Genomic DNA, 25,875 nt, shown 5'->3' on the forward strand with positions numbered 1-25,875 from the left:
GCTAGTTGTCATTAGTAATGATGGGTGTGTGTGCAGTAGTGTTTGGTTGGTGGTGCTCATTCTTCCTATCACTCAGAAGTTATGTAGCAAGCTAAGGTGACAACAATGCCTGCCATGGACGTTTCCCAGTAGCTTTGAATGTTCAAAATCATAGTGTATGAATACTTTTAAAGCCTCAAAGGATAAGATTATCCAACTAGCTGGGTAGCTCTTTAGCTTTCTAGCACATTCACTAATTTGTTTGTAAACAATTAACACGCTAATTAACTACCACATGTTCCTGTCAAACTGTCAACAGAGTAGCTAGCAAGCAACAAGATATGCCAAATGACAGTCTAAAAAGCAACTTGAGGGCAAATAAATCAGATTTGACCATTCAGACACAAGTCACATGGCCAGGAATCAGATTTGTAAAGGACTTCAAACCACCTACGAAGGTGTGGCTTGAAATATCCGATTCCATGTGCTTTTTTTGGCTGTTCAGGCTGCAGGAAAAATAACAGATTCAAATCAGATATGCCAAAACATTTGATTTGAGTCACTTCAAACAGCTAATGTGAGCACGGCTTAAGAGCTTTCCACACCTGGATTGTGAAACATTTGCCCATTATTCTTTTTTAAATTCTTCAAGCTCTGTCAAATTGGTTGTTGATCATTGCTAGACAACCATTTTCAGGTCTTGCCATAGATTGTAAAGTAGATTTAAGTAAAAACTAACTCAGCCACTCAGGAACATTCACTGTCTTCTTGGTAAGCAACCCTAGTGTAGATATGGTCTTATGTTTTAGGTTATTGTCCTGCTGAACGATTAATTAATCTCCCAGTGTCTGGTGGAAAGCAGACTGAACCAGGTTTTCCTCTAGAGTTTTGCCTGTGCTTAACTCATTCCGTTTATTTTTATCCCAAAAACACTCCCTAGTACTTACTGATGACAAGCAAACCCATAACATGATGCAGCCACCACCATGCTTGAAAATATGAAGAGTGGTACTCAGTGATATGTTGTGTTGGATTTGCCACAAACATAACACTTTGTATTCAGGACTTAACGTTTATTTCTTTGCCACATTTTCTGATGTTTTACTTTAGTGCCTTATTGCAAACAGGAGGCATGTTTTGGAGTAATTTTTATTCTGTACAGGCTTCTTTATTTTCAATATCATTTAGGTTGTGCTACAATGTTGTTGATCCATCCTCAGTTTTCTCCTATCACAGCCATTAAACTCTGTAACTGTTTTAAAGTCACCATTGGCCTCATGGTGAAATCCATGAGCAGTTTCCTTCCTCTCTGGTAACTGAGTTAAGAAGGAGTGACTGGGTGTATTGATACACCATCCAAAGTGTAATTAATAACTCAAAGGAATATTCAATGTCTGCCTTCTACCAATATATGCCCTTCTTTGTGAGGCATTGGAAAACCTCCCTGGTCTTTGTGGTTGAATCTGTGTTTGAAATTCACTGATCGACTGCAGGACCTTACAGATAAAAATATGTGTGGGGTACAGAGATGAGGTAGTCATTCAAATATCATGTCCATGCAACTTATTGTGTGACTTGTTAAGCACATTTTTACTCCTGAACTTATTTAGGCTTGCCATAACAAAGGGGTTACTATTTATTGACTTAATACATTTCAGCTTTTCATTTTTAATTAATTTGTAAAAATGTCAAAAAAATATAATTGTGTGTAGGTCAGTGACATAACATCTCAATGTAACACAACAAAATGTGAAAAAAGTCAAGGGGGGTGTGAACTTTTTGAAGGCACTGTATGTTGTTGAGTTGCTAAGCGCTGATTTGGAGCATGTGTACTCACAGCTATAATGATAAAGCAGGATGTTTAAGATGATGTTTCCATTTATTGTCTCACCTAGAATCAGTGGTGGAAAAAGTACCCAATTGTCATACTTGAGTAAAAGTAAACACCCTAATAGAAAATGACTAAAGTGAAAGTCACCCAGTAAAATACTAATTGAGTAAAAGTCTAAGAGTATTTGGTTTAAAATATACTTAAGTATCAAAAGTAAATGTAATTGCTAAAATATAAGTAAAAGTATAAATCATTTCAAATTCCTTTATATTAAGCTAACCAAATGGCACCTTTTTCGTGTTTTTTAAATTTACGGATAGCCAGGGGCACATTGTTTACAAACAAAGCATGTGTGTTTAGTGAGTCGCCAGATCAGAGGCCGTAGGGATGACCAGGGATGTTCTCTTGATAAGTGTGTGTATTGGACCATATTCCTGTCTTGCTAAGCATTCAAAATGTAACAAACTTTTGGGTGTCAGGGAAAATGTATGGAGTAAAAAGTACATTATTTTCTTTGGGAATGTAGTGAGTAAAAGTTGTCAAAAATATAAAAAGCAAAGTAAAAATACCCCAAAAAACAGTAGTACTAAGTAGTACTTTAAAGTATTTTTACTTAAGTACTTTACACCACTGCCTAGAATGTAACACATGACGGTAATTAGCTGTAGAACTGAGATGAAAGAGAGAATCATGACTGATCTACATATTATATTTCTGTAGCAATTACAGCATATACGTAAAGTACGTAAATATGTTCTAATGAAAAAGGCTCAGATGGTTCCTTTCGAGCTCTGGACGGATGAGTGTTGAAATCATGTTGCGGTATAGAGTGTGTGCTGCTAAGTAACACCATTGATTGATTGGTTGGTTGATTGACTGATTGATTTCATCATCATGCCACCTCTGAGCCCAGCCTGCCAGCTGTCCCAGTATTGACTGTTGTCATAGAGACCAGGTCCTGTCTGAGGGGAGTGTGTTTCTGTGTGTTGCTGACCTCAGGTCAGCGAAGAGCAGGGAAATATGAGTAAGCAGATGAGAGAGGAGGATATTACCGCTGATGTATGAACGCCAGCCAGGCTGAAATTGGCAGAGAGAGTCGACGGGGGATTCTGTCGAGCTGGCAAAGCAGAGGCAGAAACCCCCTGATACACACACACACACACACACACACACAGCGTGGGAAGCTTGGGGGTTGCCATGGAAACTGCTAGGATGTGGGCTGTGGGATTTGGGGTGGGGGGGGCAAATGGAAAGGGGGAGGAGGAGGAGACTGAAAGTCTCACTTTCTCTTTACTTTCTTTGTAATGCTCTCCTTCAATCTCCCTTTCACAACCGTTATTTCCTCCATCTGTCTTTCTGCAATAGCCCATCTTCTCCGCACACCCTCTCTCTAGCCCTCTTTCTCTGCAGTACCTTCCTGATGGGGGCAGCACTCAGACATCAGCAGGAATCTGCTGACATCATCGCTGAGTATCAAGTCAACGCCAGAGAGAGAGGGAGGGAGGGATGGGAAGGAAAGCGGGAGGGGAGGAGGGAGGCAGTGCTGCTCAGCCGGGTAATGAGAGAGAATACTGCAGCTCCCTCTCAGATTCCACACAAACATATGTGCCCATACACACACCGGCAGCATCGCGAGACCCACACACACACTCTCACTCATAGCATCATCGCGGCTCTGCTCTGCTGCACCACAGAGAGAGGCACGCTCTCTCTCTCGCTCTCGCTCTCGCTCTCTAACACACACACACACGTGTGCTGCAGGAGATCTGAGTGCTAGGTCGCTGAGCATTCAGCCTCTTTCTCTCTCTCTCTCTCTCTCTCTCTCTGCCCCTCCCTCTACTGCGCACTCGCTCTCTCTCTCTGTTCACCTTGGCTGCTGGGTGGTGTGGAGTTATTGTTGCGTCAGAGCCAGAGAGATCCAGAGACAGCCATGCCGGGGGAGAGCTCTCACAGATCTGTCCCCAAAGAAAAACATCCGGAGCGGGGAGCAGAACAGACAGGCCTGCCTGAACCAGGTAGGACCACCTGGGAGGAGAGAGGGGAAAGGGGGTAGAGAGGAAAAAGAGAAAGGGGAAGGGGAAGGAGGACAAGGGAGAGTGCTGGTGGCGGAGGAGAGAGGGGGAGGGTGAGGAGCATGCAAGGCAGTAGGGAGAGGAGGAGATGTTAGTTACAGAGAGGCTGGTAGAGTAGGGAAATAGATACCTGCTATAATGCCATGTGGGAAGCAGACAGACCGACAGACCGACGGATTAGAGAGGTAGAGCTGGGTCATGTCTGTCTGTGTCTGTCTAGCTGTGATCCCCACTCCAGTCCTAGTTCCAGCTCCAGCCCCCTAGCCTTCACCCCAAGCCCCCCATCCACAACACTTACCCTACTTAACCCCACAAACATCCCCTTCCCCCTACCTGACCCCCAGCTCCATATTCCCTCTTCCCCTCACTAACCCCATACCCCCACCCCCTTCCCCCACTCTCTCCCCAGCCCCATCTCACTGCCCAGTGGCAGTGTGTTTTCTCAGGGCAGAGTGGAGCAGCACCTCCCTCCCTCTCTCGTCCTTTACTTCCCTTCCCCCAGTCTCAGCATGCAGGGCCATGACACAGCACCGCACTCAGCAGCAGCATTCACACAGTAACAGCAGGGCCAGATACTGAAGGAACAGATTCAGACAGGGACTGATGTAGGGGGAAATCAGAGCATTTGAGAAATAGTTATTCTTGTTAGATAAGACACCGACTACTGGAACTGTATGTGTACATGTCACTGTATGCTACTTACTGCAAACATAGCTATTGATGAGATGATGTAGTCGATATGGTTATTATGGTATTGTTGTTATGTTGCATCTGGTAGGTTTGTATCTAGCAGACAATAGATGTATTCTGTGTTAGGTTCTGTACTTGACAGTAAAGTTAGATTATAGGAGTTGCATCTCCCAGACTGTGTATTTACCTGTGTATTATGTTTGTGAGTTCATTGTGTTGAAGTGAAGGGGGATAAGTACACTGGGGGGATAACGTGTATGTCTCAGACAGTAGAAGTACAGTGTAAGGGTTAGGGCAGGGTTCCCCAACTGGTGGCCCGTGGGCCGTTTTTGGCCCACGGTTGGTTTTATTTGGCCCCCAAAGATTTCTGAGCAAATATTATATACATATATTTTGGGTGGGTTCATTGTTGTCCCGTGTAGCTCAGTTGGTAGAGCATGGCGTTTGCAACGCCAGGGTTGTGGGTTCGATTCCCACGGGGGGCCAGTATGAAAAATGTATGCACTCACTAACTGTAAGTCGCTCTGGATAAGAGCGTCTGCTAAATGACTAAAATGTAAAAAAATAAAAAGACTGTAAAAAAACACCAGGAATGCAGCTCCAAGTGATTTTAATTTAAGAAATCACGCATAATAGAGAGACACGACGTGGTCTTATACAAATGTAAGCAAGGTTTGAAATGATTATGTTTTAGTCAAACATTATATATTTTTGGGTCAATTTGCAGTCTACATAATATTTGTAATTATGTTCCGGCCCCCCGACCATTACATTTACATTTACATTTAAGTCATTTAGCAGACGCTCTTATCCAGAGCGACTTACAGGAGCAATTAGGGTTAAGTGCCTTGCTCAAGGGCACATTTACGTCATTTAGCAGACGCTCTAGTCCAGAGCGACTCACAAATTGATGCATTCACCCTATAGCCAGTGGGATAACCACTTTACAATTTTTTTTGGGGGGGGGTAGAAGGATTACTTTATCCTATCCCAGGTATTCCTTAAAGAGGTGGGGTTTCAAATGTCTCCGGAAGGTGGTGAGCGACTCCGCTGTGTGTATGGGGGGGGTAGAAGGATTGCTTTATCCTATCCCAGGTATTCCTTAAAGAGGTGGGGTTTCAAATGTCTCCGGAAGGTGGTGAGTGACTCCGCTGTCCTGGCGTCGTGAGGGAGCTTGTTCCACCATTGGGGTGCCAGAGCAGCGAACAGTTTTGACTGGGCTGAGCGGGAACTATGCTTCCGCAGAGGAAGGGGAGCCAGCAGGCCAGAGGTGGATGAACGCAATGCCCTCGTTTGGGTGTAGGGACTGATCAGAGCCCGAAGGTACAGAGGTGCCGTTCCCCTCGCTGCTCCAAAGGCAAGCACCATGGTCTTGACCATCCGCTCAAGAAAAAGTTGGCCCGTGGCTGAATGTAGTTGATGATCCCTGGGTTAAGGTATTATCTCTCCGACAGTAGAGGTAGTTGGGGTATAAGGTACAGTAGCCTAGAGGTTAGAAGAGGCGGGCCAGCAGCCGAAAGGTTTCTGGTTCAAGCCCCAGGCAGGGAGACTCAAAAATGGCAATGGAACTGGAAGGCTGCTGGTCTCTGATCTTGAGCAAAGCCCCCCACAATTTCTCTCCATCAAGGGTTCTGTATAGCCACAGTGGAGACATTTGTGGTGCTGTATTGGTACAGACCGTACAGTAGAGGAACATGTGGTATAGGTAGGGCCAGGAGTTTTTCCAGCATTGACCACTAGTGTTGCTGCAGGTAGGAAATGTTCAGTAATTGACACAAGCTGTCTCCTCCAATCAATCAATGTCTGGATGTGCGTAGCTCTGCAAATCTTAATCGCACAAAACCTATTATTTGGCAGGGAATACTATTTGTAGATGAGTGATTCTACACCTCAATTTGCTCAAGCTGATCCTCTCGAATGGAATCGGAAGTTGTAGCTAAAAATAGGTCAATTAGGGGCAGTTAAAGGGGAGAGTCAATGAAACCAACCTTGGAAGTAAAGTTGAAGTCGGAAGTTTTCATACACCTTAGCCAAATACATTTAAACTCAGTTTTTCACAATTCCTGACATTTAATCCTAGAAAAATTCCCAGTTAGGATCACCACTTTATTTTAAGAATGTGAAATGTCAGAATAATAGTAGAGAGAATGATTTATTTAAGCTTTTCTTTATTTCATCACATTCCCAGCGGGTCAGAAGTATTTGGTAGCATTCCCTTTAAATTGTTTAACTTGGGTCAAATGTTTCGGGTAGCCTTCCACAAGCTTCCCACAATAAATTGGGTGAATTTTGGCCCATTCCTCCTGGCAGAGCTGGTGTAAGTGAGTCAGGTTTGTAGGCCTCCTTGCTCGCACACACTTTTTCAGTTCTGATCCACAAACTTTCTATAGGATTGAGGTCAGGGCTTTGTGATGGCCACGCCAATACCTTGACTTTGTTGTCCTTAAGCCATTTTGCCACAGCTTTGGAAGTATGCTTGGGGTCATTGTCCATTTGGAAGACCCATTTGCGACCAAGCTTTAACTTCCTGACTGATGTCTTGAGATGTTGCTTCAATATATCCACCTAATTTTCCTTCCTCATGATGCCATCTATTTTGTGAAGTGCACCAGTTCCTTCTGCAGCAAAGCACCCCCACATCATGATGCTGCCACCCCCGTGCTTCACGGTTTAGATGGTGTTCTTCGGCTTGCAAGTACCCCCTTTTTCCTCCAAACATAACGATGGTCATTATGGCCAAACAGTTCTATTTTTGTTTCATCAGACCAGAGGATATTTCTCCAAAAAGTACGATCTTTGTCCCCATGTGCAGTTGCAAACCGTAGTCTGGCTTTTTTATGGCGGTTTTGGAGCAGTGGCTTCTTCCTTGCTGAGCAGCATTTCAGGTTATGTCGATATAGGACTCGTTTAACTGTGGATATAGATACTTTTGTACCTGTTTCCTCCAGCATCTTCACAAGGTCCTTTGCTGTTGTTCTGGGATTAATTTGCACTTTTCGCACCAAAGTACGTTCATCTCTAGGAGACAGAACACATCTCCTTCCTGAGCGGTATGACGGCTGCGTGGTCCCATGGTGTTTATACTTGCGTACTATTGTTTGTACAGATGAACGTGGTACCTTCAGGCGTTTGGAAATTGCTCCCAAGGATGAACCAGACTTGTGGAGGTCTACAATTTTTTTTCTGAGGTCTTGGCTGATTTCTTTTGATTTTCCGATGATGTTAGGCAAAGAGGCACTGAGTTTGAAGGTAGGTCTTGAAATACATCCACAGGTACAACTCCAATTGATTCAAATGATGTCAAGTAGCCTAAGAAGCTTCTAAAGTCATGACATCATTTTCTGGAATTTTCCAAGCTGTTTAAAGGCACAGTCAACTTAGTGTATGTAAACTGACCCACTGGAATTGTGATACAGTGAATTATAAGTGAAATAATCTGTCTGTAAACAATTGTTGGAAAAATTACTTGTGTCATGCACAAAGTAGATGTCCTAACCGACTTGCCAAAACTATAGTTTGTTAACAAGAAATGTGTAGAGTGGTTGAAAAACAAGTTTTAATGACTCCAACCTAAGTGTATGTAAACTTCCGACTTCAACTGCAGGTTCTATAGTGTATATGTATAGTAAAGGGATTTATGGTATAAGGTGCCGTACAGGTACAGCAAAGGGATTAGGTGTACTTCTCAGACAGCACGTATCTGCTCTGCTGGTCTGGCACTAATGCTGTGATGTAATCCAGACGGCTATTTGGAGTAAGACGTCTAGTCTACGTATTATTGCACTGCCACTATTTTTTCGTAAAATACCCATCCTACTAGTTTAGGTTTTGTGTAAATCATATCGTTACATTGTGTTGTCTGTTCCTGGAGTGTTCTGATGAAGGCCTTTTAATCCGAAATGGTTAGATGAGAAGAGAAGGCAGCAGAATAGGATGATGGCGGGAGAGAGAGAGCGGGTGGGAGGGAGGAAGGGGAGAGGCAGAGAGCTGGAGAGCGGTATTGTGAGGCAGTAGGCTCCTGGGGCTTGTCTCAAGGCCTGGGACTGTCTTGGAGTGAAGGCTGAAATAGAAGCTCCCTCTGGGGCCTGACAGGCCGTGGAAGCAGCCTCTGTGACGCAGTTCCAGCCTGCTCCAGCCTGCTGCGGCCTGTACACTCCAAGCAGGTGTGTGTAGGCAGAGACACACACATACACACACACACACACACACACACACACAAACAAAGAAACCTTAGAGCAGCACACGTCTTATTGTGTCCTTGTATGCATCTCTGTTACAAATGTGTGTGTGTGTCTGTCTGTATGTGTGTCTGTCTGTGTGTGTGTGTGTGTGTGTGTGTGTGTGTGTGTGTGTGTGTGTGTGTGTGTGTGTGTGTGTGTGTGTGTGCGTGCGTGTGCGTGCGTGTGCGTGCGCGTGACAGACGGGCTTAGCTTCTGTGACATGACTCAGCATAACAATCCAGTGATAAACATCCCCACCCTGGGCCTGGGCAGGGATGGAGACAGTGCTGCTAAGTGCTGATGCAGAGAGGGAAAAGAGAGAGGGAAAAGAAAGGAGGGAGGGAAAGAGGATAAAGAGAAATGCAGCAAGAAGAGGAGGAAAGGCTATCGGAGATAAACAAAGAGGGAGGGAAAGAGAGAGTCTGCATACTCAATCAGTAAGTGGTATCTGGGTTCCTGGTAGAGCAAGTGTGTGTGTGCATGTGCGCGCGTGCAGTGGTGGCGCAGTGGTCTAAGGCACTGCATCGCAGTGCTAGCTGTGCCACTAGAGATCCTGGTTCGAATCCAGGCTCTGTCGCAGCCGGCCGCGACCGGGAGACTCATGGGCGGCGCACAATTGGCCCAGCGTCGTCCAGGGTAGGGGAGGGAATGGCCGGCAGGGATGTAGCTCAGTTGATATAGCATGGCGTTTGCAATGCCAGGGTTGTGGGTTCGATTCCCACGGGGGGCCAGTATAAAAAAATATCTATTCACTAACTGTAAGTCGCTCTGGATAAGAGCGTCTGCAAAATGACTAAAATGTAAAATGTGTGTGTCTGAGGTCACTGTGCATGGCGATGGCCCAGTTGAGAGAAGAGAATAAAGTTATCTGGTCAATGTTTGTGTGTGTGTGTGCATGCATGTGTATCCCTAAGTCTGTACCAAGGTTATCATAGTTTTATGCTTTTATATTCCTTTTTATTTCTATTAGTTTTTCGAATTGTATTTGCAATTCAGTTTAGTTTCAGCTCGTTTTCAGACCTGATTTGCTAGTTTTTATTTAGTATTAGTTTTATAAAAATATTTATATTTCATTTTAATATTATTTAGTTTCATTTTTCAGGGAGGTTTCAGGGAGGCTGGAGCCGTTTGTATTCTATGTTTTTATTTGTATTTTTATGTTGTATCGGAGATGTGCCCATTCTTCACATGCAAATCTACTCTCTTATTGGCTAGAATGTTCCAGCCTGCTCCCGCCTCCTCCCGCCTGCCTTCTGCCTTTTCGGACATTTATTCCCATTATTAGAGCATTGAGTCCCATCTCAGTATATAGTTAATCTTTGGTAATACATTAGGTGATGGGTCAGGTCATAGGTTAGGTTAGGTTGAAATTATAAAGTCAATCTCAAAGTGACTTGGATTTAAAAGAAATAGTGCCGAGACTGGTGCAAAACATATGGGAGAAGGAAACTCTCTCTTGCCCATTTTTACACCAATCCAAGTACATGTTTAGTAGTAAGTTTAGAAGAAAAACTAAAACTGAACATAATTCATGATGGTTTTTATTTTATTTTAGTTAGTTTTGGAATCAAAGATAGTTTCAGTATAGTTTTTGTTTTTCAAACGGATTTGTTAATTATTTATTTGTTACAAAATTGTTTTCTTTTGATTCGTTTTCGTTTCAGTTTTTGTTTACTATAATGACCTTGGTCTGCACACTCAAAGTACATGACAGGACTCAGGGTTTTTCAGGGAAATCTCATAAGGAGTCTAGTGTGTTGTTGATTTTATTGAAATCCTGCAGAACCGTAACATCAGTAAGGAGCAGCAGAGCTGAACTTAATAGAATGGAAAATACCCCCTTTGTCGATCCCTCTCTCTCTTTCTCTCTCTCTGACTGATCCAGACTCCCTCCTCCACTCGCAGTCTTGCCCTAGTTCCTCTCCTCCATTCTGTCATTTTCTCTGAAAATGATCCTTCGTTCCTGTTGAAGGTTATGGAGACGATGGCGTAGTCACTGGAGTGGAGTGTGTGTGTCGAGGGAGAGGCGGTAATGTAATAATGGCTCCATTTAGCCTCTGGCTAATCAGAGAGAGAGAGAGAGAGAGAGAGAGAGAGAGAGAGAGAGAGAGAGAGAGAGAGAGAGAGAGAGAGGAGAGAGAGAGAGAGAGAGAGAGAGAGAGAGAGAGAGAGAGAGAGAGAGAGAGAGAGAGAGAGAGAGAGAGAGAGAGAGAGAGAGAGAGAGAGAGAGAGAGAGAGAGAGAGAGAGAGAGAGAGAGAGAGAGAGAGAGAGAGAGAGAGAGAGAGAGAGAGAGAGAGAGAGAGAGAGAGAAAAGAGAGAGAGAGAGAGAGAGAGAGAGAGAGAGAGAGAGAGAGAGAGAGAGAGAGAGAGAGAGAGAGAGAGAGAGAGAGAGAGAGAGAGAGAGAGAGAGAGAGAGAGAGAGAGAGAGAGAGAGAGAGAGAGAGAGAGAGAGAGAGAGAGAGAGAGAGAGAGAGAGAGAGAGAGAGAGAGAGAGAGAGAGAGAGAGAGAGAGAGAGAGAGAGAGAGAGAGAGAGAGAGAGAGAGAGAGAGAGAGAGAGAGAGAGATGAAGTAGCTAGTGAACTTATCTAACTGTGCTACACACAATACCCCATAATGTCAAAGTGGATTATGTTTTTAGAAATGTTTACAAATTAATAAAAAATGAAAAGCTGAAATGGCTTGAGTCAATACGTATTCAACCTCTTTGTTATAGCATGCCTAAATAAGTTCAGCACATAATAAGTTGCATGGACTCACTTTGTGAGCAATTATTGTTTTTAACATGATTTTTGAATGACTACCTCATCTCTGTACCCCACACATACAATTATCTGTAAGGTCCCTCAGTCGAGCAGTGAATTTCAAACACAGATTCGAACACAAAGGCCAGGGAGGTTTTCCAATGCCTCACAAATAATTGTTAGATGGGTAAAATAAAAAGCAGACGTTGATTATCCCTTTGAGCATGGTGAAGTTATGAATTACACTGGATTGTGTATCAATACACCCAGTCACTACAAAGATACAGGTGGCCTTCCTAACTCAGTTGCCAGAGAGGAAGGAAACCGCTCAGGGATTTCACCATGAGGCCAATGGTGACTTTAAAACAGTTACAGAGTTTAATGGCTGTGATAGGAGAAAACTGACATTGTAGTTACTCCACAATACTAAGCTAAATGACAGAGTGAAAAGAAGGAAGCCTGTACAGAATAAAAATATTCCAAAAGTACCAGTCTTCATACTTTGAAGCATGGTTGTGGCTGCATCATGTTATGGGTATGCTTGTCATCGGCAAGAACAAGGGATTTTTTTGTTGTTGAAGAATAATGTGCTGATATTGTACAATCCAGGTGTGCAAAGCTCTTAGAGACTTACCCAGAAAGACTCACAGCTGTAATCGCCGCCAAAGGTGATTATAACATGTATTGACTCAGGGGTGTGAATACTTATGTACATTAGATATTTCTGTATTTCATTTTCAATAAATTTGCTAACATTTCTATTCAAACTTGTTTTCATTTTGTCATTATGGGGTATTGTGTGTATATGGGTGAGATACAAATATATATTTAATCAATTTTGAATTCAAGCTGTAACACAACAAAATGTGGAATAAGTCAAGGGGTATGAATACTTTCTGAAGGCACTGTATATACTGTATATTTTAGTCTATGTTCTCTGCTTATTTTAATCTATGTTCTATGCTCTGCTGTGTGTGTGTGTGTGTGTGTGTGTGTGTGTGTGTGTGTGTGTGTGTGTGTGTGTGTGTGTCTCTGTTCTGCTGACTTTGCCCTGTGGCTCCAGAGCTGTCAGTCTGACTTTGCTGATGGGATAAGAGAGGGGAGAGGAAAGATGAGAGGAGGGGTAGAGGAGAGGGGTAAAACACCAACATGCACAAGCTTACACATGCTTATGCACAGTGCGGGCTCTACTGCCCTAGCAGCAGGTACCACAGCCAGATATGCAGACTTCAGCAAACTCAGGGTGTGTTCCATTCCCTTGGGGTCAGGGGTCACTACTGTGGAATGGAACGAGCCTGAGTAAAGAACTACCCTGGGCAGTGAGCCCTGTAAATGGAAGGAGCACACATTTCATTCATTCAGAACTCACTGCCAGTAAATGGGCTCCATTCACCCAGCCGTAGTTGATGGACTGCAAGTGACGACAGTAGGGGCCTTATATTTTGATATGTTGATGGCACTTGATGTGTACCCTTAGCTGCTGTGAGCGTGGTCTTTTCAGTCACCTGTTTTCTCTGACATTTAGGTGACATTCTAGACCCGCTAGGTATGGCTGTGTGTGTAACGGTAATGGAGGGAGAACAAGCTTCAAAGGGAGAGCTGAAAGGACTGTTTCTATTCAACAAAGGCAAAGAGACTACAGCATCCATTACAGTTATTTAGTTTTTTTATTGTATTATTTTTAATAAATTCAGGAGGTAAACTGAAATTCCAGTTGCCTTTTCTCGATTACAGTTACTGTTGCCACGTCATAAAGCAGCTAGTGATTCTGACCTCATGGACATAACATTACCTTACAGAAACTGTTTCTTCTCTTTCGCTCCTCTTTCAGACATGATCATACATGCCTCCACTGACTCCACCCCTAGTGACAGTGGCTCCACCCCTAGTGACAGTGGCTCTAGTCCCTCCCCCAGCACCCCTCAGAAGCTGCTCCCATCATGCACCTCTCTGTTTGGGCCGCGATTGGTCCGGGCCACGCCCAGCTCATCCGCGACCCCGCGACCCCAGCCTGAAGGTTCCGACCGTCGTCACAGTAACACGGTCCGGCTTAGCGGGAAGTTTGGAGGTCACGGACCCTGTGGACGCCGCAGCGGACCCGTGAAGATGGAGAGAATCAAGGTATGTGTGTGTGTATGTTTACCAATGGTCTCCTCTTCTCTTTATGTTTTTCCAATGTTCATCCAACGTTTTCATTATGTTCTCCAGGTCCTGATGGGCTCAGAGGTGGAGAGTGACTACAAGCAGCCAGAGAACATGGACACACGGGTGGTGATGGGCCAGGAGGCCCTGCTCAAGACCAAGGAGACCCTGACAGGGAAGTGCCCAGGCAGACAGAGCAGCCAGGCGGTACCCCTGCCCGGAGGCCCAGTCTTGGAGGTCCCTAAGCCTCCCTCAGAGCCCCAGGCCGAGGCTGGGGAAAAGGCCCAACTGGACACAGGGCAGGAGAGAGACAACTCACCTCTGACCCCAAAGATGGAGCAAGAGCAGGAGAGAAGCCCTGTCCTGCCCATTAGCCCTCTCCTCACCTCTCTCCTAACCCCCCTCATCCCTGCCTCCCCTCCCTCCTCAGAGCCAGTCACAGTGGATGTTAGTTTGACGGGCAGCTTAAGCCCATTGGAGGCAGGGCTGTCTCCCTATGGTGAAATGTCTTTTGTATGTGCCATGTATGCCAAGCCTTCCCTGTCCGAGCCAGCCTATCCCCCTGCTATCCTATCCTTCACTGAGCCCGCCTATGCCGTGGACCCTCTGAGAGTGGGCGTTCCCTCATCCCTGGATCCTGACCTGTACTACACCGCCCCCTCCACCCCCATCAAGATGGCTGCTCGCCCCTCACACCTCAAACACCGCTCTTACCCCGGCTCCCCAGCCTCTCCTCTCTCACCAAACTCCCCCTCGGACAGCGAGGACCTGTGCTCCCCCCTCACCTCCCCCTCTGGCTCCTACGTCACTGCGGAGGGGGGCAGCTGGACTTCTTCCACCTCCCCCTGCACCTCCCCCAATCTGCTCCTGGCAGAGGAGGTGCAGGAGGCACCTGCATGCTTTGTCAGCTCGCTGTCTGAAATCGGAGATGAGGTGGGGGAGGATAGGGGAGCAGTAGGGGAGAGGGCAGAGGAGAGGGAAGGAGGAGCAGCAGAGTGGCGGTTCTGCCTCTATAAGGGTCTAGCAGAGACTGTGATCCTGGAGGAGGAGGAGATGCTGAGAGGGGAGGTGAGAGGGAGGAGGAGTGAGGAAGCGACAGTCTCAAGGGGTAGCTGTCGCCCTCGCTGGGTGACAGAGGACACTTCCCCATTGAGGAGCAGCAGCGGCAGAAGCACCGACTCCCAGGAAGAGGGAGGGGAGTCGGAGGGCTCGCTCTGCCCAGCAGAGAATGCTCTGGCTGGGGGACAGCAGTACTCTAGTCCACTGCTGCAAAGAGGCCTGGAGCTGGAGCTGCAGGCCTGTGTGTCTGAGGAGCTTTACCCTCCCATTACCAACTCCCCACGGCTGACCTCCATCTCCTCCCCCTTTGCCCCAGACATGGGGAACCTAAGCCCTCACACCTCCAGCGTCAACCCTGCTTCCCCCAACCTCACCCTGGACACCTGCTCTCCAGATGTGTCAGACGGGGATAACTCCAGTCCGTACGGAGAGATGGGTCCCTTCCTGCTGTTCCCAGGCTCCTACAGTGATGATGGAGAAATGGAGGAGGAGGAGGAGGAGGAGGAGGAGGAGGAGAGGATGATCCCAGCCTCTCTGCTTAACTTCCCCCTCCACACCAGCCTCCTCTTCCAGGCAGACTCCATGGAGATCACTCTCTTCCCCACAGAGGAGGGGAATGAAGGGAATGATGTGGATGCGTACGCGGCCGGAGAGGAGGAGGGGGACGTGGAGGATGATGATGAAGATGATGATGATGATGATGATGATGATGATGATGAGGAAGAAGTGGAGGCTAAGGTAGAGATAGAGGAGGCTAAGGTAGAGGTAGAGATAGGGGAAGAGGTGGATGAAGAGGAGGGTGAGGATGTTGAGGAGGAGGGTGAGGGTAAGGCTGTAAATGACCCAGCTGAAGAGGACACCTCGGCCTCCTTCCTTCATTCACTGTCGGAGACTTCCATCAACGAGGGGCTGGATGAATCCTTCTGTTTCCATGACGACACTGACGACTCACTAGACTCTGCCTCTTATAATGGCGAGGAGGATGAGCGGCTGTATAGCACAGAGAGACATGCTGAACCACCCACAGAACCACCCACAGGACCACCCACAGAACCACCCACAGAACCACCTACAGAACCACCCACAGAACCACACAAAGCCAAACCTCAGCCTGAAACCAGACCAGAGGCCCACTGCACTGAACCGTCCCAGTCCCAGAGGAGACCTAGCCTAAACAATCCCCCAGGAGCCAAAGAGCCCAGGCCTGATGATCCTCCAGGACCTAGACCACCACAACCTGCACTTGCACCTGCCCAACCTGCGGAATCAGCCCACCCCGAGTCCTCCAACAGCGGCAGTGAGAGTGAAATGGAGATCTCCTCAGAGTCCTCTGACCCTCCTGTCCCTGCTCCTTCTCAGGAGAGCCCTTCTGTCTCTACCCTTACCCCTAAACCTGCTACAACCCCTTACCCTGCTACCCCTACCCTAAAGACTATCCCTAAGACTACCCCTGCTACCGTGTCAACCCCTAAAACCAAGCCTGCAACTCTCTCTAACCCCAACACTAACCGTGCAACTGCCCCTAACGCTAAATCTGCTACTGTCTGTACCACTAACACTAACCCTGCTACAGCCTCAACACCACAAAATAACCCTGCTACTTCCTCCACCCCCAAAACTAACCCTGCTACCGTCTGTCCACCTGAAATTAACCCTGCTATGGTCTCTACCCCTAACACTAACAGTGCTCCTGCCCCTAACGCTAAATCTGCTACAGCCTGTACCACTAACACTAACCCTGCTACAGCCTCAACTCCAAAAACTACCCCAGCTACATGCTCTACCCCAAACCCTGCTGCTACTCCTAACACTAACCCTGCTGCTACAATCGAGGAGACAGCGTCCCACAGCAATCCTGTCACCCTGGCAACGCAGCCATCCCATAACAGCCCTGTGACCATGGCAACAGAAACAGGGCGAGCCAAAGCAGCTGCAGAGGAAGTACGGGCTGGTACGGTGAGAGAGGAGGACAAAAGGAGTGGTGCAAAGAGAGAGAAAGACAAACAGAGCGGTGGGGAGAGAGAGAAGGACAAAAAGAGCAGTGGGGAGAGAGAGGACAAAAAGAGCGGTGCGGAGAGAAAGAAATACAAACAGAGCGGTGGGGATAGAGAGAAGGACAAACAGAGCGGTGGGGAGAGAGAGAAGGACAAAAAGAGCGGTGCGGAGAGAGAGAAGGACAAACAGAGCGGTGCGGAGAGAGAGAATGACAAACAGAGCGGTGCGGAGAGAGAGAAGTACAAACAGAGCAGTGCGGAGAGAGAGAAGGACAAACAGAGTTGTGCAGAGAGAGAGAAGGATGAACAGAGCACAGAGACTTCAGAAGAGGACCACACAGAGCAGACAGACAGAGACTCGTTCAAACTACTCATTAAGCCACGCCCCTCTAAGTCAGACACACCCCGGCCTAAACAGAAGACCTCTGAGCCCTGTAAGCCCCTCCCACGTGTGTTTGGGGTGGCAGCGGCATCAGTCCGGTCCAACCCGCTTCTGGTGTCAGTGCTGGAACTGGACCAGAAGAACGGGAACAGCGGCGCTGAAGGTGTGGACTCCCATCTGGTCCTTGAAGGGACCACTGCCACCAACGACCTGAACAAGGGGGTCCCTCTGCTCTCGTACCCCAAAGAACCTAACCCCAGCAACATCCCTGTCTCTTCCTGCCCTGAGAGCTCACCTGACCTGGCTAACAACCTGTCCCTGACCCCTGACCTCTGCCCATGTGACCCCGCCCAGGAGAACCTGAGGGAGAACACCTTGAGCACTGAGGATGGGGGCCCTGGGGCCCTCGGCTCCCCTCACACACCCCTGGCTGTCTCTCCCAAGAGGGAGAACTCAGAGACAGACACAGGGGGGAGGAGGGGAGCTGGGGGCTGGAGAGCTGATAGGAGGGAGTTAGGAGCAGGGGCTGGGGCCTGGGGGGCAGGGGAGGCCCTATCTCTCTCTCTGGGGCAGGGCTGTGGGTTGGAGGCACAGAGCCTGTTACTGTGTGAGGTGGAGGGACATACGGTTGGACAGACAATTGGACAGACGATTGGACAGACACTCTCCGGGCTGCCCAATGTCGGCACAGATGAGGATGAGGTGGGTGATATAATGGGGGACGAAGACGACAACAACAGCCTGTGTGGTCGGCCGGACAAGATGGCAGATGTCGAGCTCGTGGGAGAGGGTGTGCCAGAGTCCAACCTGTCCAGCTGGAGGTCCATTGAGGAGATCTCAGAGGCAGGGGGAGGAGAGGACGGAAGCTCCCGATTCCCAGAGGATGATGTCAGCAACCTGCAGAGTCACCTGGAAAACAAGGAGGAGCAGGAAAACAACAACGAGTCAGTGTTCCTATCCTCTGGAATGCCAACCTGTGTGACTCTGAATGCCCTGTCGGAAGAGGTGAGACACCAGAGCCAGAGTGTGAGTCTGAGGGCGTCCCTCTCAAACATACCACTCACAGAGGTGAGACCACAGGCTGCTGTAGCCTCCGATAGGCCAACAACATCAACGGACAGCTCAACACACCAATCAGACACAAGACTGGCTTCCTTGTCCATGGAAAGCCCTGGGCGTGTCTCACCACCAGGAGGTAAACCACAGACTGTCTCAGACCAGAGCCCTGGTTCAGTAGAGGCAGCCATTTCCAGACCCAACAGTAACACAGATCTTAACCCAGCAGTCAAACAGGCAGACCCTGCTCTGTCTCTGCTGGGGGGGGCGTTTGGATCCTTCAGCCCTAAAATCAGACCAAGCAACTCCAAGTCAGCCAGACTGTCCCAAGAAACTTCGCCATCAGTGAGGAAAGACACAGTAGAGAATGTCCAAGTCTCCCAAAAAACGTCTCTCTCAGTGGGCAAAGACAAAGTAGAGAAGGTCCAAGTTTCCCAAGAAATGTCCCCATCAGTGGGCAAAGACACAGTAGAGAAGGTCCAAGTCTCCCAAGAATGTTCTCTATCAGTGGGCAAAGACACAGTAGAGAAGGTCCTAGTTTCCCAAGAAATGTATCCATCAGTGAGCAAAGACACAGTAGAAAAGGTCAATGTCTCCCAAGAATCTTCCCTATCAGTGGGCAAAGACACGGTAGAGAAGGTCCAAGTTTCCCAAGAATCTTCCCTATCAGTGGGCAAAGACACAGTAGAGAAAGTCCAAGTTTCCAAAGAATCTTCCCTATCAGTGGGCAAAGACACAGTAGAGAAGGTCCAAGTTTTTCACAAAACTTCCCCATCAGTGAGCATAGACATAGTAGAGAATATCCAAGTCTCCCAAGAAATGTCCCTATCAGTGGACAAAGACACAGTAGAGAAGGTCCACGTTTCCCAAGAAATGTCCCCATCAGTGAGCAAAGACACAGTAGAGAAGGTCAATGTCTCCCAAGAATCTTCCCTATCAGTGGGCAAAGACACAGTAGAGAAGGTCCAAGTTTCCCAAGAATATTCCCTATCACTGGGCAAAGACACAGTAGAGAAAGTCCAAGTTTCCAAAGAATCTTCCCTATCAGTGGGCAAAGACACAGTAGAGAAGGTCCAAGTTTTACACAAAACTTCCCCATCAGTGAGCAAAGACACAGAAGAGAAGTTCCAAGTTTCCCAAGAAACTTCCCCATCAGTGAGCAAAGACACAGTAGAGAAGGTCCAAGTATTCAGAGAATCTTCCCTATCAGTGGGCAAAGACACAGTAGAGAAGGTCCAAGTTTCCCAAGAAATGTCCCCATCAGTGAGCAAAGACACAGTAGAGAAGGTCCAAGTCTCCCAAGAATATTCCCTATCAGTGAGAAAAGACACAGTAGAGAAGGTCCAAGTTTCCCAAGAAACTTCCCCATCAGTGAGCAAAGACACAGTGGAGAAGGTCCAAGTATTCCAAGAATCTTCTCTATCAGTGGGCAAAGACACAGTAGAGAAGGTCCAAGTTTCCAAAGAAAGTTCCCCATCAGTGAGCAAATACACAGTAGAGAAAGGCCAAGTCTCCCAAGAATCTTCCCTATCAGTTGGCAAAGACACAGTAGAGAAAATCCAGGTTTCCCAAGAAACTTCCCCATCAGTGGGCAAAGACACAGTAGAGAAGGTCCAAGTTTCCCAAGAAACTTCCCCATCAGTGAGCAAAGACACAGTAGAGAAGGTCCAAGTCTCCCAAGAATGTTCCCTATCAGTGGGAAAAGACACAGTAGAAAAGGTCAAAATTTCCCAAGGATCTTCACTATCGGTGTGCAAAAACACAGTAGAGAAGGTCCAAGTTTCCCAAGATATTTCCCTATCAGTGGGCAACGACACAGTAGAGAAGGTCCAGGTTTCCCAAGAAATGTCCCCATCAGTGAGCAAAGACACAGTAGAGAAAGTCCAAGTTTCCCAAGAATCTTCCCCATCAGTGAGCAAAGACATAGTAGAGAAGGTCCAAGTATTCCAAGAATCTTCTCTATCAGTGGGCAAAGACACAGTAGAGAAGGTCCAAGTTTCCAAAGAAAGTTCCCCATCAGTGAGCAAATACACAGTAGAGAAAGGCCAAGTCTCCCAAGAATCTTCCCTATCAGTTGGCAAAGACACAGTAGAGAAAATCCAGGTTTCCCAAGAAACTTCCCCATCAGTGAGCAAAGACACAGTAGAGAAGGTCCAAGTTTCCCAAGAAACTTCCCCATCAGTGAGCAAAGACACAGTAGAGAAGGTCCAAGTCTCCCAAGAATGTTCCCTATCAGTGGGAAAAGACACAGTAGAAAAGGTCAAAATTTCCCAAGGATCTTCACTATCGGTGTGCAAAAACACAGTAGAGAAGGTCCAAGTTTCCCAAGATATTTCCCTATCAGTGGGCAACGACACAGTAGAGAAGGTCCAGGTTTCCCAAGAAATGTCCCCATCAGTGAGCAAAGACACAGTAGAGAAAGTCCAAGTTTCCCAAGAATCTTCCCCATCAGTGAGCAAAGACATAGTAGAGAAGGTCCAAGTTTCCCAAGAATCTTGCCTATCAGTGGGCAAAGACACGGTAGAAAGCATGATAAAACTCTGCTCCCAGCCTCAGCAAGAGGAGACGGTGAGCCAAAGAGAGGGTGGTGGCGGTCAGACGACTGACAGGCACATTGACCAACCAAAGACGAGCTTGGCCTTAGAAGGGCAGGAGAGCAGTGTTTGTATCTCAGGGGAAAGAGAGGTGAAGGAGAGAGCAGAGGAGAGATTCTCTCCAACAGAGAGTGTTCCAGAACCTGCACAGCATCACATACCTGAGGGAGAGCTGAGCACAGAGAAAGCCATCACTCCTCCTCAGCCAAGGAGGAGAGGGAAGCAGAGGAAGCAGAGCAGAGACAGACCCAGTCAGCCGCGCAGACAGGCTCCGTCAGGCTCTGGGTCTACTGATCAACTTCAGGAACCAGCTCTCCCTGCCAAGACCCCAGCAGACGCCTCCCCACCAGGGAAACAAAAGAATAAGAACACAAGGGTCCAAAAATCTGCTGCAGACACCAGACAGAGGACACCTGTGAAAGGCAAACCTGAGGCAGAGTCCGAGAGGAGAGGGGAAAACAGAAACGTCTCTGGTGCCCTGACTCCCCCTAGTCCTACCAACCTCAGCCCCATCACTCCCGCTCTCCTAGTCAATCAGGAAGTGAACCCGGAAGTGCACCAGGAAATGCTTGATAACAGGCCGCTGCCTGGTTGCCAGGCAGAAAGCAGGAAGGACATAAATGATAACAATGTGGGGAGTGGCCATGCCTCCCCTACAGAACAGAATAGGTCCTCTTCTCCTCCACCTCTTCCCTCCTCCTCTCCTCCCCCACTTTCCTCCTCTCCTCTTTCCTCATCTCCCCCACCTCTTCCCTCCTCCTCTCCTCCCCCCCTCTTCCCCTCTCCTCTCTCCTCCTCTCCTACCCCCAGTACTTTCACGGTGCCAGCAGATGAGGACCTCCCCACCCCCATACAGGAGTCCCAGCCTCTCCTCACCACAGCCCAGCCTGTCACCCCACTCCTAGACACCCAGCCTCAATCAACCAATCTTCAGGCAGCCTCCGCAACCCTTTCTACTACCCATATCGCCCTTCTTAAGCACCCCACTATACCCACCAAAAGTGTCCCTATGTCCCCTACCCCCTCCTCATTCTCATCTCCACCCACGTCAGCCCTGCCCTCGACCCCCAGCCTTACCCAGCCCACCCAGGAGTCTCTGCCACGGCTGGAGGCTCCAACCACAGTGCCTGTCCTAGACAACCGCAGGCAGGCCCAGCCCCAGCCAAACCTCCTCACCGAGCCCAACAGACAGATCAAGCCAGGTCAGTCACAAAGCCCACAGGACAGAGGTGATTTACACTCAAGAGAGATAGGGGTGTGGGGTGATATGATTTTCTCTTTTTGGTAATCAAGAATCAGTGAATCATGAATCAGTCCTACCTGTGTGAACTTGTATTTTGTTGCAGATGGGATGGACATAGACAGTGATGCCGATGACACTGCTGTTCCTCTACGACATCACATGACTCAGCCCAGGGGGATTGTGGGAAAATCTTCTCATAAAGAGTCTGGCTCCTCCAATCAGCGAGAGATACTGCTTCACTCCTCCCACCATCCAACTGACAGACAGACAGACTGTCCAATCAGCCATAAGGATTCACAGGAGCAGGACCTGTCCTTCAAATACAACGGTACGTGCTCTCCAAATCCATCTCTCTCTCTCTCTCTCTCTCTCTCTCTCTCTCTCTCTCTCTGTCTGTTTCTCTCTGTCTCCTTGAGAAAGTGATTCTGAGTAGTGACCTATGACCTTCCTCACACACACAGATGGCTCTGAATAAGTCTAGTGGTCCTGCTGTGGTCCTGATGAAGGACATACTTTAGATTCTAGGAAGGCTTCTCAATACTACCCTGTCGACCACAGAACACTGCTGCAGCTACTGAATAATGGAGGAGAAATACTCAGAGAGAGGATCATTTTATTCAGGAGGAATACTGTTATTGCACATCTTTCAATAGAGGTTATTTCAGGGCAACCTGAAACCTCTGAGTCAATCTAGCTAAAACTGACCTCCCGGTAGATGATACGTACATAGAATCATGGATGGGGATTTATGTGTACCGTATGTGTGGTAGCACTGCAGAATAAGGAACACTGCTACTTGCATTGAAACACAGTAGTACTGAATGTAATTATGCATCATATAACATGCATGTTCCATAACATAGAGATGAAATAACATTGCTATTTAATGAGGTGATCTATTTCTCCTCTAAGATCGGTGACTAGGTTAGCCATAGAGCTTTATGATGGACTGTCCCATTACCAGAGTGCTAACGATCTACACCATGTCCTCATCATCTACATCTCAGTCATTAGTTACCATAGCAATGAGGATGAGATGCAGTCCTCTGAGAGTAACAGTGTGTGTGTGTTCCACAGTGGGCTCCTGCAATGAGTCGGAGAGTGAGGGATCAGTGCCAGAGTTGGAAGAACCAGAGCGGGTGCCACTGAGATCCTCAGAACCCCAGGTGAGTCTACCGTGTGTGGGCAGAGAACACTCTAGAAGTCCCCTCACCTCCAAGGGTGGAAACCTTGCTTTCACTGTGTGTTATGTAATAACATATTGATAAGTCATTAACTTTAGGTAGTGGGGTAAGAAGGATGTGTGTTGTGGGGCCTGTATTTTCTGAATGGGTCGCAGCCTCAGAGATCTGTTCTATATTATCAGTCTTGATATGGGTAAACTACTGTAGAATGTTCTCAGGTTTGATGTGTTGAATTGATTTTGTTGTCCTCCCTTCCCTCTCAGCCTATTTCTCCTGCTGATGAGGGGATAAACAGACCTAAGCAGAGCCGCAGTGAGAAGAAGGCCCGCAAGGTGAGATGTGAACACAGAGCTGCTCCATGCGGCAGACTCAGCTAATCAAACACAGAGCAAATGTGTGTGTATTCTGTGTGTTTGGCCGCGTCATGGTGAAATCAGTGTGTGTGTGTGTGTGTGTGTGTGTGTGTGTGTGTGTGTGTGTGTGTGTGTGTGTGTGTGTGTGTGTGTGTGTGTGTGTGTGTGTGTGTGTGTGTGTGTGTGTGTGTGTGTGTGTGTGTGTGTGTGTGTGTGTGTGTGTGTGTGTGTGTAGTCTCCCGAGTGGCGCAGTGGTCTAAGGCACTATATTGCAGTGCAAGCTGTGCCACTAGAGATCCTGGTTCCAATCCAGGCTCTGTCGTAGCTGGCCGTGACCGGGAGACCCATGGGGCGGCGCACAATTGGCCCAGCGTCGTCCAGGATAGGGGAGGGAATGGCCGGCAGGGATGTAGCTCAGTTGGTTGAGCATGGCGTTTGCAACGCCAGGGTTGTGGGTTCAATTCCCACGGGGGGCCAGTAAAAAAAATTATATATATATTTAAAAAAGAGAATGATGTATGCACTCACTAACTGTAAGTCGCTCTGGATAAGAGCGTCTGCTAAATTACTAAAATGTAAATGTAAGTGTGTGTGTGTGTGTGTGTGTGTGTGTGTGTGTGTGTGTGTGTGTGTGTGTAGGCCATGGGTAAGCTGGGCTTGCGGCCGGTCCACGGTGTGACCAGGATCACTATAAGGAAGTCGAAGAGCATCTTGTTTGTCATCAGCAAACCTGACGTCTTCAAGAGCCCCGCGTCAGACATCTACATCGTGTTCGGAGAGGCCAAGGTGACCTCCTAACCTTCTCTCGCTCACTCTCTCTCTCTCTCTCTCTCTCTCTCTTTTTACCCCCTCTCTCTTTAACCCCTCTCTCTCTTTTCTCTCATCTACAATGTGTTCAGAGGCCAAGGTGACCTCTCTCTCTCTTTCTTCTCCCTCTGTCCTTCTTGCTGTACTCTCTCTCATCCCTCTCTCTCATCTCCTCTGCTCCCCAGATAGAGGACTTGTCTCAGCAGGTGCACAAGGCAGCAGCAGAGAAGTTTAAGGTTCCGGTGGAGCCGTCCCCCCTGGCGCCCCCTGCACCACCCAGCCTCACCATCAAGGAGGAGAGCGAAGAGGAGGAGGTACGGATATGAAGCTCACTCATTACGTCAAGGAAAAACACCAATCTTTACACTATTCTCACTCTTTCATGTGCAGTAGTTATTTTAGATCTTAATATGAAACAATTATGTCTAGTGTTGCTATATTGCAGTCCTCTCTACTGCAGTAGTGGAAAAAGTACCCAATTGTCATACTTGAATAAAAGTAAAGATACTTTAATAGGAAATGACTCAAGTAAAAGTCACCCAGTAAAATCCTACTTGAGTAAAAGTCTAAAAGTATTTGGTTTTAAATATAAAGTATCAAAAGTAAATGTAATTGCTAAAATATACTTAAGTATCAAAAGTAAAAGTAATAATCACTTCAAATTCCTTATATTAAGCAAACCAGACGGCACCATTTTCTTGTTTAATTTATGGATAGCCAGGGGAGAAGCATGTGTTTAGTGACTCTGCCAGATCAGAGGCAGTAGGGATGACCAGGGATTTTCTCTTGATAAGTGTGTGAATTAGACCATTTTCCTGCCCTGCTAAGCATTCAAAATGTAACGACTACTTTTGGTTGTCAGGGAAAATGTATGGAGTAAAAAGTACATCATTTTCTTTAGGAATGTAGTGAAGTAAAGTACAGATACCCAAAAAAACGACTTTAGTACATTCAAGTATTTTTTACCACTGCTCTACTGTAATTAGCCTGATGGCTAATAAGAACTGTAGCATTGTGTTCCATGTTCAGAAGTGTTCCATAGTGCAACTGACCTTGACCTCTGTCAGGTGGACGAGGGAGGTCTGGAGCAGAGGGATATAGAGCTGGTGATGGCCCAGGCTAACGTGTCCCGTTCTAAAGCTGTCCGCGCACTCAGACACAACACGAACGACATCGTCAACGCTATCATGGTGAGGAGGGAGGGATGAAGGAATCTGTAGTTACTCACTATGTCCACTAAATGTCACTGTTGGGCCTACAGTTGCGGTTATGATCTGCTGATGATTGCAACGGTGCTTTTTCAACAGGTCTTGAAAAAAATAAGAAAAGCTTAACAATGTACGTTCTTCACGCATCCAACCCCAAGTTATTCTCTCCTTCTCACTTTCTCATTCTTCTCTCCCCAGGAGCTGACCATGTGAGAGGACCCCCCCCCTTCCCTGTCAAGCATAAATGCCACAGTCATCTGTATCGCTGTTATGTTGCATCCTCATTACCTGCTAATAAAAATGTCTGTTATAACCACA

At 47.3% G+C, this 25,875-nt stretch overlaps 2 protein-coding genes across 3 annotated transcripts; both read left to right on the forward strand.

Annotated features, from left to right (window-relative positions):
- Positions 1-3,509: 3,509 nt before the first annotated feature.
- LOC121586248 lies at positions 3,510-17,807 on the forward strand. Its single transcript, XM_041902795.2, has 4 exons — positions 3,510-3,825; positions 13,367-13,656; positions 13,744-17,624; positions 17,804-17,807. The coding sequence occupies exons 1-4, from the start codon at positions 3,741-3,743 to the stop codon at positions 17,805-17,807; spliced, it is 4,260 nt and encodes a 1,419-aa protein (XP_041758729.2). The 5' UTR covers positions 3,510-3,740.
- On the forward strand, positions 17,656-25,875 carry LOC121586249 (nascent polypeptide-associated complex subunit alpha, muscle-specific form). 2 transcript variants are annotated; one of them, XM_045226276.1, is made up of 8 exons: positions 17,656-21,991; positions 22,109-22,333; positions 23,083-23,171; positions 23,453-23,521; positions 24,182-24,328; positions 24,535-24,663; positions 25,417-25,539; positions 25,756-25,875. In XM_045226276.1, exons 1-8 carry the CDS (start codon positions 17,827-17,829, stop codon positions 25,768-25,770), a joined length of 4,962 nt encoding a protein of 1,653 aa, XP_045082211.1. In that variant the 5' UTR covers positions 17,656-17,826; the 3' UTR covers positions 25,771-25,875. The 2 variants fall into 2 exon arrangements, with proteins under 2 accessions (XP_045082211.1, XP_041758730.2); XM_041902796.2 differs by having other exon boundaries at positions 17,656-21,964.

Source organism: Coregonus clupeaformis, chromosome 17 (genome assembly GCF_020615455.1).
Source record: "Coregonus clupeaformis isolate EN_2021a chromosome 17, ASM2061545v1, whole genome shotgun sequence".
NCBI lineage: Eukaryota > Metazoa > Chordata > Actinopteri > Salmoniformes > Salmonidae > Coregonus > Coregonus clupeaformis.

What these genes read in the sequence shown, in the direction of transcription:
- LOC121586249 (XM_045226276.1), top strand. Translation starts at nt 17,827, where the DNA reads ATGGGGGACGAAGACGACAACAACAGCCTGTGTGGTCGGCCGGACAAG. An exon ending in CCTGTCCTTCAAATACAACG is followed by an intron (nt 22,334 to 23,082) that starts GTACGTGCTCTC and finishes TGTGTTCCACAG; the next exon opens with TGGGCTCCTGCAATGAGTCG. An exon ending in GTGAGAAGAAGGCCCGCAAG is followed by an intron (nt 23,522 to 24,181) that starts GTGAGATGTGAA and finishes GTGTGTGTGTAG; the next exon opens with GCCATGGGTAAGCTGGGCTT.
- LOC121586248 (XM_041902795.2), top strand. Translation starts at nt 3,741, where the DNA reads ATGCCGGGGGAGAGCTCTCACAGATCTGTCCCCAAAGAAAAACATCCG. An exon ending in GACAGGCCTGCCTGAACCAG is followed by an intron (nt 3,826 to 13,366) that starts GTAGGACCACCT and finishes CTCCTCTTTCAG; the next exon opens with ACATGATCATACATGCCTCC. An exon ending in TGAAGATGGAGAGAATCAAG is followed by an intron (nt 13,657 to 13,743) that starts GTATGTGTGTGT and finishes TATGTTCTCCAG; the next exon opens with GTCCTGATGGGCTCAGAGGT.